Here is a 15,900-nt window from a genome sequence, read left to right on the forward strand (position 1 = left end):
ATCATATTGAATTAAACGTAACTGTGAAAACAAATAAACAGACCTATCTATCTAGGTTCAACTGAGCTCTATGAACGTGTTGAAAATGGTGCTTTATGATTCCTTCACTAACAAGCATCGGTAGCCATATCTCAGCCAGCAGCAACCAACTGATACATGAGAATGATGTATATATGCCGAGTTGTCAGTTCCAAAGAAATGAAATTTGTTGATGGTGATCTCATCTAATAGGCAATGAGGATTGTCTGTTCTCGCAAAAACAGTCTTTTCTCAAAACTTATTCCTGCTTGTTGCCACTGACGCAATGAGTGAGATATCTTCACAGTACTGCTCCACTGTACAAGTACCAATGTCCCTCCCAACTCTCAAGTACATATAGCACTAGAGTTATGTTACGGTCAGGGGCAGAACTAGAAATATTTTATAAAGGTGGTTGAAAATTAAAATGTAGAATGTGGTGTGGTGAGTGGGATTTGAACTCAAAACCTCTCAAATACAAAATAGAGTTCTAACTACTAAATTTCAAGTAAATATTTGTTTATTATTGAAGGAGGTTGGACTATATAGAAACTTCTGAAAAAAAATAAAATTTAATTAAATTTCAATGAAAATAACTAAAATTTTAAATTTATAGGTGTGGCTTAGCCACTTTTCCAATGTATTAAGATCCGCCCCTGATTGGAGGATCTCCAATCAGGGGACGTTGTATTAAAAAAAAAATGTATAGAAAAAATTCTTTAGCTGTTGAAGGAATGAATGCCTACGGGCTTGTCTTAAAAAAAAATTATGACATGTTAGTAGAAATCAAAAGCATAAAAAAACAAACGTATAGAAATTGTCCATTTTAGTGAAAAGAATTATATATTATATATTATGATTTTTTTTTTGTAGAGTGAAAAAAAATGTTAATCTCAATCGTGTAAGATTTTATTTAGCGTCATCTATTTGAAATTAGATGATGGAGAAAAAGTATGTCAAAGAATAGGCCCATTCACTCTATAACAAAAAAATTGAAAAAACAGGCCCAATGAGGCCCGACAAGGTTCAAGCTTAACCTGTTATCTGTTAACAAAAGAGCTCAACTTGTGGGTTTAGCTAGGGTTTTTCTTTTCTACCGCTCCAGCCTCCTCTCTCTCTCTCTCTCTCTCTCTCTCTACAGCTCCTGCAATGGCGAAGAACAAGGGAAAGGGTAACAAAACCCACAATCCTACCCCTAAGCCTAGTAAGAAAGCGAAGAACAATCCAAAGGATGATATCCTCGCCTCCGACTCCGATCTCGAACCTGAACTGGACGAAGAAGCGTCCGATGATGAGGTGCAATCTCAGTCGGACGATGCCTCATCCGACGGTGAACCTATCACTGATGATTTCCTCGGAGAAAGTGACGAAGAAGGTGAAGAGTGTTCGATTATTTTGTATCTCTCTTAAATTTGATCTTGATCTCTTTGGTATTTTGTATTTACTCCCCCCTAAAAAAAGTTACAATGAAGTTGAAGTTGTGAAATTTTAGTGTGATTTATTGCAGTAAACTACGCCCTTTCATGGTTTTCTTTTATTTGCACAATCACCAAATTGTATCTGAATGCACCAGTATTCTGGTCTTTGCAATCAGCACCCACAATTTTTCTGTTCTTTGTAAACTAAGCCATTCATGAAACTACTGCAAATATAGTAGAAAGTAATTAAATTATATGTAACATTTTCAGTTGATCTCAATCATATATACTAAGAATAATATGTCAAATACTATATTTAATTTGAAGCTGATTATTTTCAGAGCAAGAGGACATGGATTCTGATTCTGAAGAGTCAGACTTGGAAGCAAAATCGAGGGCACTCGATGAAGAAAAAGAAAGAGTTGAAGAAGATGCCATAGCGGATATGGAGACCAATATACTAGGAGAAAGTGATGATTTTAGATTACCAACTGAAGAGGTCTATATATATTCCAGCTCTTGAGTAGTTGAATTTGGTTTCTAGATACTGAGTAGCTATCTGGTTTATTAGGAATTGTAACTGAACCTTCCAGGGATCTATGCCTTTGCTATTCTCCTCGGGAATTAGCTATATTCCAGAAAGAGAAATCACATATCCGTAGCTTTTTAATCTGAGGATTTTGGATCTGCGCCCCACCCTTTATATATTTTCTGTACTTTGAGTATATTGTCTTAGTGTACATTCTTATCAAAACTGTAGGAGAAATATTGTCTTAGTGTACATTCTTATCAAAACTGTAGGAGCTAAAGGAAGAAGCACTAATTCCTCCCAACCTTCAAAATCTTCAAAGAAGAATTAAAGAGAGTACGTACTTCTACTTTAGCAATTGCCAGGGCAGTTATGTGCCCCTCCAAAATGTTAAAATATGATGTATGGCGAATAAAGGAGTTTCATTTATATCATGCATGCTCCTCCAAAAAATGTGATCCTATGTAAACTTCTCTTTCGTATTTACTTGAGATGCTTACAATTTCCTCTCTTTCACACTGTTTATCTCTGCAAAAGTGGAAAAGGAAAGGAGCAATATGAGCATTCATAGAATTATTTGAATGGAGGAGCATTTTTTATACCATTTCACATATTTCAAAGGAAAAATGAAATAGGTTTCCCATACAATTTATACATTATATGTTGATAGTTTGTATGGCTTTGGACAGCTCCAACATTGTTTTAACTAATCCTCTATTTTTGTTCCACCTTATCGAATATCAATCATTGTTTCATTGGGGATGCTTTCTGCAGTTGTGCGTGTACTGTCTAATTTCAAAGTTCTCAAGGAAGAAGGCATTCCCAGGAAGAATTATGTTGAGCAGCTTAAGGCAGACTTAATTTCTTATTACGGGTACAACGACTTCCTCATGGAGGCTCTTATTGAGGTACATATATATTTATTTTACTTATTTTATCATGAGTTAAATTACGGTCTTCTTCAATTTTGGTCCCCTTCCTCCGACTCCAATGGGGTGATTAACTTTAGTTGAACCCATTTGACCTTTAACTCATGTAGTTTTTAGTATGTACTGAGAAGCCCATATTGTACTCAATTAAGCTGTACATTAATTAATGATGTCCATAACTGCAATTGAAAACCAAATGAGCCAAGAAATGAAAAAGGGTGAGCGACTTGAAAAGGAAAAAATATGTTGTTTAATCATGCATGGTAAATAATGCTGCCTGCTTTCCCATTCGTCTAAATGCCAGATTTACCAACAAGAGTTACCAACTATGAGAAGCATGACTAATTTATTTTACCATGCTTTCCCATTCTTTCCCAATTATGAGAAGCATGACTAATTTATTTTACATCCTCTCCCCTTCTCCTCGTCTCCTTCCCTCTCCCTAGATGTTTTCTGCGGTGGAGTTAGTTGAGCTTGTGGAGGCTTTTGAAAGGAAACCTCCAGAAACTTTACGTACAAATACTTTAAAGGTATGCATTTTCGGGCACCTAAATTTGCAAGATCTTCCCTGATTTGAAGTTATTTGTTTACGTATTGGATATTTTCCTTTTTATTGTAGACACGGAGAAGAGATCTTGCTGGTATTTTGCTTAACCGTGGAGTCAATCTGGATCAAATTGGGAAGTGGTCGAAGGTACAAATCATTTTATTTGTTATACTACAAACTGTTTAATAAGGAAAATTTTGTTGTGCTTGAAAATGACAGACTGCATGGTCTTTTAATAAAAAATTTCATGGTTTATACTGACTATGGCTTACAAAAATAATAGGTTGGGTTGGTTGTGTATGACTCGCAAGTCCCAGTTGGTGCAACCCCTGAATACATGGCTGGGCACTACCTTGTAAGTTTCTTGCTAAACAAATTTTCTTTTGGATTATAAACCAGTTCTTACATGTTTTGTCATGCTAATTACAATGCATTTTTTTTTGTCATTCTTTGCGCAGAAACAAGGTGCAAGTTCATTCTTACCTGTCATGGCACTTGCTCCTCAGGAAAAAGAGAGAATTGTTGATATGGCGTAAGATTAGTTTCTTATTGGAAAAACTTCATTTGCACCCTGCATAATAGTAAAATGTCTATTTTACCCTTCAAAACGAGAAGCGTTAGATGTACTTTTGGGAGGCGTGATTTTTTTACTGAAAAAATACTGATAGTAACCCCCACTTCTGTTAGAATGGAAGTTAGTTTTGGTTTTTTCGTTGTCTTGTAAGAAATAGGAGACTGCTTTAGATGAAAATGCCATTCTTATTTGGCAGATATTGGGCCATGGATGATGTTTCTTGTTTTTACATGGTAACATATTTGTGTTACTTTGAAATTTGGTCCAAATGCATATGAAATTGGTACATATTTGTCTTTCACAATTTTGATAAAAGTATACGCTATGAGTTTGGTGTGCATGACTGAATGCCCTGATCACACTTAATATACTAATCATACTTAATTTTTTCTGTAAACTACAACGAAGACTATTGACCATGTACACAACTGTGTCTTTTACAATTTTGATAAAGTATACGACATGAGTTTGGTGTGCATGACTGAATGCCCTGATCACACTTAATATACTAATCACACTTAATTTTATCTGTAAATTACAGTGCTGCCCCTGGTGGTAAAACAACATACATTGCAGCTCTGATGAAGAACACTGGTTAGCTGAATTTTCAAATATTTTATCTTGTTGGGGAATAAGCATGAAAACTAACATTTCTTTTGTTCTTGGTTACTCAGGAATAGTATATGCAAATGAGATTAACGAGAAGAGGCTGCATGGTCTACTTGGAAATATACATCGCATGGGTGTCACAAATGCTGTAGTTTGCAATTATGACGGCAAGGAGGTATTATGTGGCCTTTTTTTTGTTTGGGGGGGGAGTTACTGCTGTACAAATTCAATACTGGGTACTGCCCTATAATAATGTGAGAATATCGTCCATACCCCCTATTGGATAAAAGGAAATATAAAATATATCTTATGTACTTTTCACTGTCCCATTTTCTTTCAAGAGAGTAAGAAGCATGATATGAGATGTATCTCATTTTACAGGGCACACAGTCTTAGATGTGTTGCAGGAGAATTGATGTTTGACGGTGTTGACTGTCGTATTGGATAATTAATTCTAGATAGATGGACTTCATATCACTTCTGTGATCATTGATGTACATCTCTGCAACCTTTTATGTTTAAATTCTAATTGGTTTTACTCTTTTTTAGCTACCGGGTGTTCTTGGTATGCATTCAGTGGATAGAGTATTGTTGGATGCTCCTTGCACTGGAACAGGGGTATGTTGATATATTCTTATTATTAGCCCTAGTATTTTAGTTCTATTTCAACGTGTTCATTATAGACTCTGATATTTGTAATGTTTGTTTTTGGTGGCTTTGTCGGTAGACCATTTGGAAAGATCCACAGGTGAAAACATCGAAGACTATTGACGATGTACACAACTGTGTATTTTTGCAAAAGGTATTTTTGTTTGCTTAGTGCCTATGTTATGTTATATATATTTTCTGGATTTTTTTCATATCAGCTCAAGAACAGATCTTCATGTATAATATAGTGTATTTAAAAAGTGGACCATATACATGGTGGTGTTGATCACCAAAACTATAAATTTGTAACAATTAAATTTCTTTATACTGTTATAGAAACCGTTAGTAATCAAATACAAGTGAACACAATATAAATTATTAGGTGCATTTTTTTGTATGATAGTATCACATTTGATTCATTTCTGATTTAGTTTTTATATTACTTACTTTTCGCAGCAATTGATTTTGGCTGCAATTGATTTGGTGGATGCAAATTCAAAATCTGGTGGTTACATCGTGTACTCTACTTGTTCCATGTTGATTCCTGAGGTCCATTAAAATTGCACGTTTTAGCTAATTACGTGTATGCTATAATCATTGCTCGATCCTTTTCTTGTATCATGTACTTGATTCTCTTTTATTTTATTGTAGAATGAGGCTATTGTAGACTATGCTCTCAAGAAAAGACATGTGAAATTAGTTCCCTGTGGGCTTGATTTTGGCAAACCCGGGTACTCTCTTTTTCTCTGGGGTTTAGTGTACTCTGATACCTATGTTTGGTTCGGTTGGGAATGTTATATTAGTTAGACTGAATCAAATTGATCCCACCACCCATTAGTGTGGCAAGCAACTCAAACCAGTAAAATGTCAGGTCGATGAGTTCAATAGTGGGTTCCAGTTACCCTACATATCCTCACATTTCTATTTGAGACCATACCTGTGTTCTCCATTCTTAGCTTTATCCACAGCAGAAAGCAGCATATCTGAGCCAGTACCAATGCGCTAGTACTATATACTGCATACGCTCTCTCTGAAATCTTTACTTGACGAGCATCTTTGTTTTTCATTTCAGATTAATACGATATAGAGAGAGCAGGTTTCATCCCTCTCTAGAGAAAACAAGGCGGTTTTATCCTCATGTGAATAACATGGATGGGTTTTTTGTTGCCAAGGTATATGTTGCCTCTCTAAAAGATATTGTTGGCGTTATGCTTGCAATCTTTTATATTTTTGTATAACACATGAGAAACTCTCTCGACAAAAACTACTGTTTTTAGTTTGATCTGAATTCTATTTGTCTTCCTTTTACGGTCTGGAGTGCAAAGTTGGCTTGAAGTGTTGAAATAAGCATGGGTCCTTGGAATAGTTAAAATTGTATGGTGCAGTTTACACTTTACACAATATATAGTCTGTGAACAGTACAAAATGGCTTGCATTGATAGCAAGGCCTCTCTACCAAAAGGTATAGGAGCGATATTCTCATTAGTATTGTTATGCATTGTAAATTTTTTTGTGCCCAAAGGTGTACTATTTGACTTGCTTGGGATTATAATGTTTTTGGATCTTATTCCTTGTCATCTTTAGGGACCAAAAGTGCAAAAAGTTAATGAAAACTTATCTTCTCTCTATTTGTGTGTTACATTAAACAGTTGAAGAAGATTAGCAATAGTCTGACTAAAGAACCTTTAATGAAAGAGAAGACAAAGAGGAAGATGCAACTGCAGGAGGCTGCTGCCGAGAATGGCGAAATTGAAGAGGACCAAAATGAAAATGAAGAGCCCGAAAAACCTAAAAACCCTAAAGGTCAAAATAGCACAATGAACAAAAAGAAGGGACCCAAAAGTAAAACTGGGAAGGAAAATGAAAATGGAAAGCCTGAAAAAACTAAAAACCCCAAAGGTCAAAATAGCAAAATGAACAAAAAGAAGGGACCCAAAAGTAAAACTGGGAAGGAAACTGAAGTAAAAGAGGCAGATTCATCAGTACCAAAGGGAAATTCTAAAAGGGAAACTCTGGATTCACAAGGTGTAACGGAGAATTCGGAAAAGAAGAAATCAGTTAAAGGTGATGCGGCCGTTTCATCAAATGGCGAGATGCTTAAAAATCAGAAATCTCCTTCAAAGGGGAAGGACAATAAATCCAAATTTCTAGGTACGTTAATACAAGTATTTTCAATTCTTACTGGGTTTTTACTGAAATCTGCACCATTCTTGTTGGAATATAGCAGTTTGTATTGCCTATTACTGGCTAACATAATTTTTTTTCCCTATATCTGACAGGAAAGAGAAAAAGAAAACCGTTTCAGAAGAACAAGGTGCCAGCTTCTGGGGCCAGTTGAAAATAATATTTTCAGTGTAGTAGGTATTCCTTGTTAGGTTTGTAGTATTATTATTTGTCATTTCTGGGTTTATCTATCCCGGAAACAAAAAATTTTGCAGCAGAAGAGCTCCCTTTTTGTTGTATATGGATCATTTAATTTTATTCCTTTTACGAGGCATACAATTTGGTAACTTGTACTTTTATTTTTTGTATTAAATCTGCAATGTGTTGGAAATTTTAATGCTTCAAGCGTGGATTATTTAGTGGTCTAGGAGTCAGCATTCACTGCTTTGACTTTGGCACCATTTTTCATGTAAAAGTATCATATGAGAAATAATTTGGTTTAAATGATTTGAAAGCACTACCTGACTTTTTAAGGATAAATGATTTATTCACCAATCTAGGAACTAGATGTGAGTTTGTGACAAGTTACAAATGCTCTTAATCCATAACAATCGTGATAGATCATTAGTACCATTGTGTAGAATGTGCACAATATTTGTTAAATGCGAAATAGAAAGATAACCGATGTGGCACGTGTGATTGAAAAGGAAGAAGAAGATCATTATGCATGACATTCGTTGTAATGTCTTCAAATCCCACTCCAAACTGTGAGATTTGCACTTCTCTTCCTCTTCCTCTTCCTCAGCTAGTATTGTTACTTAGTTCACTGATCTCTACACTAACTGAAATCAACTCTTCCGGCGAGGTAAGTGTTTTTTTCTCACAGTTTGAAGTCATAATTAAGTGGTTATCGTTTTGGACTATTGAAACTTCTTACTGAGATAAAGGTTCTTTAATGTTTCTTATGGATGATCAAATTACAATAGAATGAAAATAATAATTACTAATAGCATGTGAAGGATCGGTCTAAAACAAGCATTTCATGCAGGAACAAGGTAAATTGTTTGCTCAAATTAATTAAAATGATTAAATCATATATATATAATGGGAACAAGTTATGAGGAATACCGAATATATATCAAATATAATCTTTTTATAAATTGGCCTAGACCCTATAGGTGGATTTCTTGAGAGCACTTGGCGGCTTGGCGCCTGGCCGCCCCCTCTTGACCCGCCATTACCTTGTCAGAACCCTTAAACCCTAAACCTCAACTCACTATCTCCCGATCTCTCGGCCATGAGATCCCGCCTCTTTTCTTCTAGCATCTCCGCCTACACCTCCACCTCCACCTCCCTTCGTCATCCTTCTCTTTTCCCGATCTTTCTCCTCCTCAGACGTCCCTGCTCCTCCCAAACCCTATTGCAAGAGTCCGAATCGCCGACGCACATCCCTCCCAGTCTTTCTATCTCCGATCTCTCGTCTCTTCTCTCAAAGCAACGGGGGAAGTGGCACAAGCACCGTTCTCTTAAACGCTTCGCTCCATACCTTACTCCTTCTCATGTCTCGGAGCTATTTCGTACATATTCCGTAGACCCAGAAACAGCGCTTCTTTTCTTCCAATGGGTTTCTCAACTTCGCGGCTTCAAGCATGATGTGCATTCACACGCATCCCTCATACAACTCCTCCTTCGGTCTAGAACTCCTGTTGATTTCGAAAAGATGCTCGTTTCTATGGTTAAATCATGTGAGCATGAGAAAGATATGCGTATTGCCATGGATGCCATTGTGGCAATTAAGCGAACAGGTTTTGTGCTTTCTCCTGATTGCTACAAATTTCTACTCAAATCTCTCTTCCGATTGTACATGACCCAGGAGATGCAATGTTTGTGCCAATATATGGTCAAAGACGGAATATTTCCTGATACCATTGTTTATAACCTGATGCTCAAGTGTTACTGCAAGGAAGGAAACTTAAGGAAGGCACATCACTGCTTTAAACATTTACTAGGATCGAGTGCCCCTATTGATACCTTTGCATGCAATTCCATGATTCAAGAGTATTGCAATATTGGTGATTTGAATAAAGCTTGTTGGATTTTTCTCATGATGCCTCTGTTTGGTTTTCAAAGAAATAAGTTCTCTTATACAATTCAGATTCATGGCCTTTGTGGGTCTGGGCACTTGAGTGAGGCTTTAGTATTGTGGGATTTGATGGAAAAAGACAAGTGTGTCCCTAGTGTGCACACTTACACTGTAATGATTGATAATTTATGTAAGGAGGGAAATCTGGAAAGCGCATGCAGGTTGCTTGAGGAAATGTCTGAGAAGGGCTTTGCACCTAGTGTGGTTACTTACAACACCATGATTGATGGGTATTGTAAGTGCGGGAAGGTGGATGATGCTCTGAGAACTTTGCAGCTAATGGAATCAAAGGGGTACAATCGTGATGCATGGACATGTGCAATCCTCATACATGGGCTTTGTAAGGATTCTAGGGTTACGGAGGCTGAAGCCTTGTTGAATGACTTAATTAGGCGAAATTTGTTAGTGAATGCAATCATCTATAGCAACTTGATTGGTGAATATTGCAAGATGGGGCTGATCGAGGATGCTTTTCGGATTAAAAGGTTAATGGAGTCAAATGGGTGTAAACCTGACATCATACTCTACACAATGTTGATTGATTCTTTGATGAAAAATGGAAATCTAGAGGCGGCAAACAAGTTATTGCTTGAGACTTTTGCAAATGGATTGGAACCTAATGTAGTCACTTACACCACCCTGATTGGTGGTTATTGTGAAGCTGGCAAATTTGATGCTGCCTTTGAGGTCATGAAATATATGGAATCAAAAGGGTGTGCACCAAACAATCGCACTTACTATGAAATAATTCATGGTTTATGTATGTATGGTAAGGTGGAAAAAGCAATGACTTGGTTTAACAAGATGGTCTCTAGAGGAATTGAACCTAACACCATGTTGTACACTGCCTTGATCCAAGGTCAGTGCATTAGTAATCAGGTTAATAATGCGCTAAGGTTGTTATATAAGATGGAGAAAGAGGGTCTTGTGCCAGACGAATTTTTATTCTCAATTTTGATCAATTCTCTTTGCAAGGATGGGAGACTTAATGAAGCACAATCTCTTTTTAGCAGTATAGTCAAAAGGGGTTTTTCGGTCAATAATGTTTTGTACAACACCTTAATGGACGGGTTATGTAAAACAGGCCAGGTTGAGTTTGCCCGATCCCTTGTGGACAAGATGGTGGGTTATGTGCCTGATATCTTTGCTTACAGTACGCTTATAAATGGTCTATGCAAAGAAAGCAGGCTGATAGATGCCTTGGAGGTGTTTGATGAAATGTCTCTGAAGGGAATACAACCCAACACAGTCACATATACCATACTCATAGATGAGATGCTCAAGAAAGGTAGCTTTGACTGTGCTAGTCAGATGTTTGACCAAATGATTAGTCATGGGTGCAAACCCAGTACAGTTACATATACAGTTTTCATAAAAGCGTTTTGTGATATGGGTCAGATTGAGGAGGCAGAGAAGCTGTTCATGGAGATGGAAAACCAGGGGGTTAAACCTGACCCTGTAGCATATGGAATATTAATCGATGGTTTTGGTAATATGAATTTGTTTGATCGTGCATTCAGTACCTTAAAACATATGATGGATGGGGACTTTTGTGATCCTAACTTTTGGGTTTATTCTGTCTTGATCAAGCACCTCCTAAGGAGAAAGACTGGTACATATAATGGTGCTGGTACCACCTGGAAGGACACATGTGGCATGTGGAATGAATTGGGGTTGGAAACAGCATTCCATTTCTTGGATGAGATGGTAAATTACGGATGTACCCCTGATTTCACAACTTATTTTTCTCTAATTAAAGGTTTTTGTAAAGCTGGAAGGCTTGAAGAGGCTAATACCTTGTTTAATACCATGAAAGAAGAAGACATATCTCCAGACGAAGATATCTACACCTTGCTCATCAATTGTTGTTTTGAGACAAAATCATACCAGAAGGGATTAGGCTTTATGGAGGTCATGAGAAACTTAGGGTTTCAGCCTCGACTGCACTCCTACAAGCAACTGATTGTTGGATTTTGTGAAGAAGGTGCATTTGAGGAGGCTAAGATGGCTTTCTGTGAGCTAATTGATCTGGAGATAAACCATGACGAGGTTGCATGGGAGATACTGATCGAAGGTCTATTGAAGCTGGGACAGGTGTCAAAGTGCCGTGAGTTGTTTTCTGTTATGGAAGAAAGGGGTTGTGTTCTGTGCACAGAGACGTATGAAATGATTGCTAAAGAGATTGTTAGGCAGTCCGATCAGGCATGTAACGAGTTAGTTGTCGAGGTTGAGGGGTGACCCATTTTGGCTCTCATTGTTGGTTGCAATTATTTCTGTGGCTGTTTGGTGCTGGGATCTGCCCAGAGGTAAGCAAATTTCTCTAGCTACTTTGAGTTGGTTTATTCATCTTCTTGGGAAAGGGATATGTTTGCTATATAGTAAACAGTCTTTGAAACATCTACTGCTTATGGTGTTCTTCCTTTTTTTTCTTAGTTTTACCTGTTGTCACTTCAAAACTCAAACTGCCTCTTTGGTCTTACAAAATTACCCTCTCTGGATGTTAATTTATGTAAAAGTTAAAACAAGATGCCCAAACTGCTGAAAGCACTTGATTCTTGTAAGGTATCATTTAAGCCCTCGAATGATCATAGACAAACAAAATGAGAGTAGTCTCATTTGAATTGACACATGTATTTATATATTTATATTTCGTGGTTATATGAAACAATTATTTTTTAGGCCAAACTTGCAAGTTCCTGCCCATGCGTCTGCAAATCCAGAATTCACCTAACCTTGCCATTTCCCTAACCTGGTGTGATGGCTTAAACAGAGGTAACTTGCAGGTACAACCTTTTCAATTTTCTTTTAGTGAAAGTTATAGCTTAAAATATTTTTCCTGTACCGGGCCCAAACAGTGAGGTATAAGTATGTCAATCCCTACATGCAAAAAGTAAGAAAGAAAGACTGAAAAGAACTATGGCCCTTATTGATATACTTCTCGTATCCTTGCTTTTGCAGGCTTACACCGGTGAAAGATTTGTATTCACAGCAATAAGAATTATATATGAATACAGACTTTACATGAGTAAATTTACTATGGTGTAGAAGAAGGCCTTTATTCTGCTGTAAATTACTGTAATAGAAGAAAGGTAGCTGTCACTGCCTAACAATCTTTTTTTTTTATTAAAGCGCCCCGGTACACTCTAGCATCTTTTAGATGCTATTCTTGAGAATTGAACCTGCCTGACAATAAGAGATGAATTTCTTTTAGTAGTCAACACTTAAGCCAGAAAATAGTAACAATTAAATGAAAATATAAAAGTGAATGCAGTTGTTGATTGGAATATGTTCTGTCAATTCTTGGTAATAATTTGGTGTCATTGTTTACTTTTGGCAAGATGTATATGTGAAATTGTGAATATTTCCATCATGTTACAGGTCGTTTTCCATCAGATACTGTATGCCTTGCCACATATCAAGGAGATGCTTCTAGGATATACTGACTGTAAGTGGAACCTACCTTTTTTTGTAATCATTCATGTTTCAGCACTTTATTCTATCTAGGAACCTTTTGGCTCAATTTATCTCCAGTCTTTTGGTCAACTGGAGACACCACTTTATCCTGCTATTATGTCGGAAACTTCAAATTAATTTGCATATTAATTTCGTCAGTTGCTCAACTGAGGATTGTGCACAAGCTGGTTGTCCACCAGTACTGGTAAGAAGAAATTTCTGATGGCTTTACTTCAAATAAATATAAACCTGGTCAACCATAGTAAATATGATAAGGTGGCATTTAGTAAAGAAGTTTGCTTGGTTCCTTTGTAATAGTTAGTTCTATATTATTTTGCATAAAATAGCGACGATTTCATATGAAAATTTCTCTTGATTCTAATCTTCTGATCATGTTGTCCTCAACACTGCTTATAAAATGTTTTCTATTTTTCAGCTTTACGATTCTAGCAACTTACTTTTGGATCCTATACCTTTGTATGGCTGAAGGATAGCGCCAGAGAAAATCCAGTATTGTCACTTTGTCACATTGGGAATGTTTATGAGACCATGCCCCGTGATATTTATTAGATTTTTTTTTTGTAATAAATTGATAATCATCAAAATTAGAGCAAAACCCCTTATAGAATCAAAATCTGCTGTTATTCTAAAGGAATAACAGAGAACTGTTATTCCGATCCCAACCGTTGATTTTCATTGAGATTCCCACATGAAAAAAAAATTCATTGAGATTTGTGCATAAAAAAATTTGACTGGCTGGGATCAGAATAACAGGTTCCTGTTATTTCTTTAGAATAACATCAGGTTTTGATTCCCCCTTGTAGGACAGCTAATTGACATCAAGTTAACATGGAAATCCAATTTTTCTTTCTTTTTAAACGGGTGTGAAGTCCAAAGAGATCTTCGTAATATTTCATTTGTTTCTTATAGACATATGCATCATTTAGTACTTTAAAGGTGTATTTATAATATTTCATGTACTGAGGGATATAAATGTAGAAGTTTTACAAGGAGCTCACATGGAGACAATTATTCCCTTTGCTGTTTGAAAGTCGTTACCGTTATCAAAAGTGAATAGATGTCAATATAAAAACAGCATCACCATCATAGAATTCATAAACAAGGCGCTCACATCGATTGACAATTTATTTGAAACTTTTTGTGATTTGTGGTTGTGGCACGTATTTCAATTTCTGTTTTCACCGGCTGCCGCACAATAATGATTAATGAAATTATTAATGTAATCGTGAGGTCATTCAGCTAGTCTAGTGCAGTAGTACTTCTACTACTGTATATATGGATCAGATAACCATGGAATATTCTTTATTTTTTGCATATTACCAAGGAATATTCCAAGCATAGTACACCTTTGAAACGTCTAAAAATAGTAACACTATTACCAACTCACCGTAGTTCGTAGATAACGAGAGTGGAAAAACAAAGTGTACCGGTCGTGTTTTGTAATTCTCATATTTTGTGACGTCACGTGGCGAGATCATAATTTCAAAAAAATAAATAACACCACCACGTAAAATAGTTTGATCACATCAGAAAACATAATTAGGTATAACAAAATGTAACTAGTGTTATCAAACATGACTAACCTGTCATGACTATTTGCGTAACATGTTCAATTTTTTTTTTTAACAATTTTAATCACAACATAATACCACGTGTAAAAAATTAAATTAATTATCACGTGACACAACACGTTATAAATTTTCATCCCTATGCTTCATATACTCCTTGACGGACGCAACTTTTTTCAAAAGGATTTTAAGATTCGTTTAAGCACGAATTTTAAAATAGATGAAGTGTCCCGCTGAGTAAGGAATAAAAAATTATATTCATTCTTTTAAGAGAGTTGGATATATGCGATTTTTTTTAAATAGAAATCTTTTTAAAAGTTTCAACATAACAACCACGGTTTGTTTGGACTTTAGAAAAATAGCTTCCACCGATCAATCCCTAAAATCGGTGGAGCAAGAAAATCAAAAGCTACACTGATCCTAGGAATCAGTGGAGCCAATTTTCCACTTGGACACAGCACACTGCACAGATGGCTACACCAAATAGCTCCACCGGTTTTGTGGATCGGTGGATGTCGGGTTTTGACGGTTCAAACCCATTGATTTAGCTTAACTGCGGAAGTGTGTAAAACAAAAATTTTACGTTTAAGTTAAGCTAAGAATTAAACGGGGTATGTCAAGAAACTTTCCAAGGCGGTCCACCTTCAGTATTCCTTCGGCATTAAAACCTCATTTAATTCTTTTACAGATCTACTCCATAATTGATTTCTTTTTTTGAAAAGTAGTGGTAATACCACCGATTTCATTGAAATCAAACATACTTGATATGAGACCCAAATTAGGTACCATAACCAAGTATGAAAAGGTCTACAACAATAAAGTGTCCATAGCAAAAGATAGAAAACATACAAGAATCAACCAACAAAGTAATAGAAATTACACAAAACAACAACAGACCACTAAGTAAACAAACACAAAAGCTAATCAGTTAGCATAAGAAAAAACTACTAATCATAATCCAGTAAGTCTTCATCCATCAATTCTTCTCCAGACATTTGACCTGGAGGGCTGCCAGTTCCAAAAACCTGGGTTGACTCCTCTTCCTCCTCCAGTATCTGATCTGGGAGGTCCTTAACATCATATGGAAGCATTAGACTTAATTTCAAATATGAGTTTTCAGATCTAGATTTACACCAAAAAGTAGCTAAAGATATTATCTTAAAACCTAACGATTTAGCGAAAATTGGAGTAGTATCATCATTAAAAATAACTCTATTTCTTTCTAACCATACAGTCCATAAGATAGCTCCCCTTAGCAATTCTACAAGTAATCTATCCTT

The 15,900-nt window shown here is 36.3% G+C and overlaps 2 protein-coding genes across 4 annotated transcripts; both read left to right on the top strand.

The window, feature by feature from the left end:
• Positions 1-1,092: 1,092 nt before the first annotated feature.
• On the top strand, positions 1,093-7,860 carry LOC144560403 (26S rRNA (cytosine-C(5))-methyltransferase NOP2B-like). Its single transcript, XM_078309595.1, has 17 exons — positions 1,093-1,393; positions 1,778-1,935; positions 2,238-2,301; positions 2,740-2,873; positions 3,341-3,424; positions 3,514-3,588; positions 3,725-3,796; positions 3,900-3,973; positions 4,557-4,609; positions 4,690-4,799; positions 5,174-5,242; positions 5,352-5,426; positions 5,729-5,821; positions 5,924-6,003; positions 6,345-6,444; positions 6,922-7,423; positions 7,552-7,860. Exons 1-17 carry the CDS (start codon positions 1,168-1,170, stop codon positions 7,608-7,610), a joined length of 2,028 nt encoding a protein of 675 aa, XP_078165721.1. The 5' UTR covers positions 1,093-1,167; the 3' UTR covers positions 7,611-7,860.
• A 776-nt stretch (positions 7,861-8,636) lies between these two features.
• On the top strand, positions 8,637-13,978 carry LOC144560765 (uncharacterized). 3 transcript variants are annotated; one of them, XM_078310015.1, is made up of 5 exons: positions 8,637-11,884; positions 12,258-12,350; positions 12,537-12,667; positions 12,957-13,023; positions 13,468-13,978. In XM_078310015.1, the coding sequence occupies exon 1, from the start codon at positions 8,733-8,735 to the stop codon at positions 11,814-11,816; it is 3,084 nt and encodes a 1,027-aa protein (XP_078166141.1). In that variant the 5' UTR covers positions 8,637-8,732; the 3' UTR covers positions 11,817-11,884; positions 12,258-12,350; positions 12,537-12,667; positions 12,957-13,023; positions 13,468-13,978. The 3 variants fall into 3 exon arrangements, with proteins under 3 accessions (XP_078166141.1, XP_078166139.1, XP_078166140.1); XM_078310013.1 differs by having other exon boundaries at positions 12,258-12,361; positions 13,468-13,977; XM_078310014.1 differs by lacking the exon at positions 12,537-12,667 and having other exon boundaries at positions 12,258-12,361; positions 13,468-13,976.
• Positions 13,979-15,900: the final 1,922 nt, after the last annotated feature.

The sequence above is a fragment of the Carex rostrata genome, chromosome 10 (genome assembly GCF_964058835.1).
Source record: "Carex rostrata chromosome 10, lpCarRost1.2, whole genome shotgun sequence".
NCBI classification, from domain to species: domain Eukaryota; kingdom Viridiplantae; phylum Streptophyta; class Magnoliopsida; order Poales; family Cyperaceae; genus Carex; species Carex rostrata.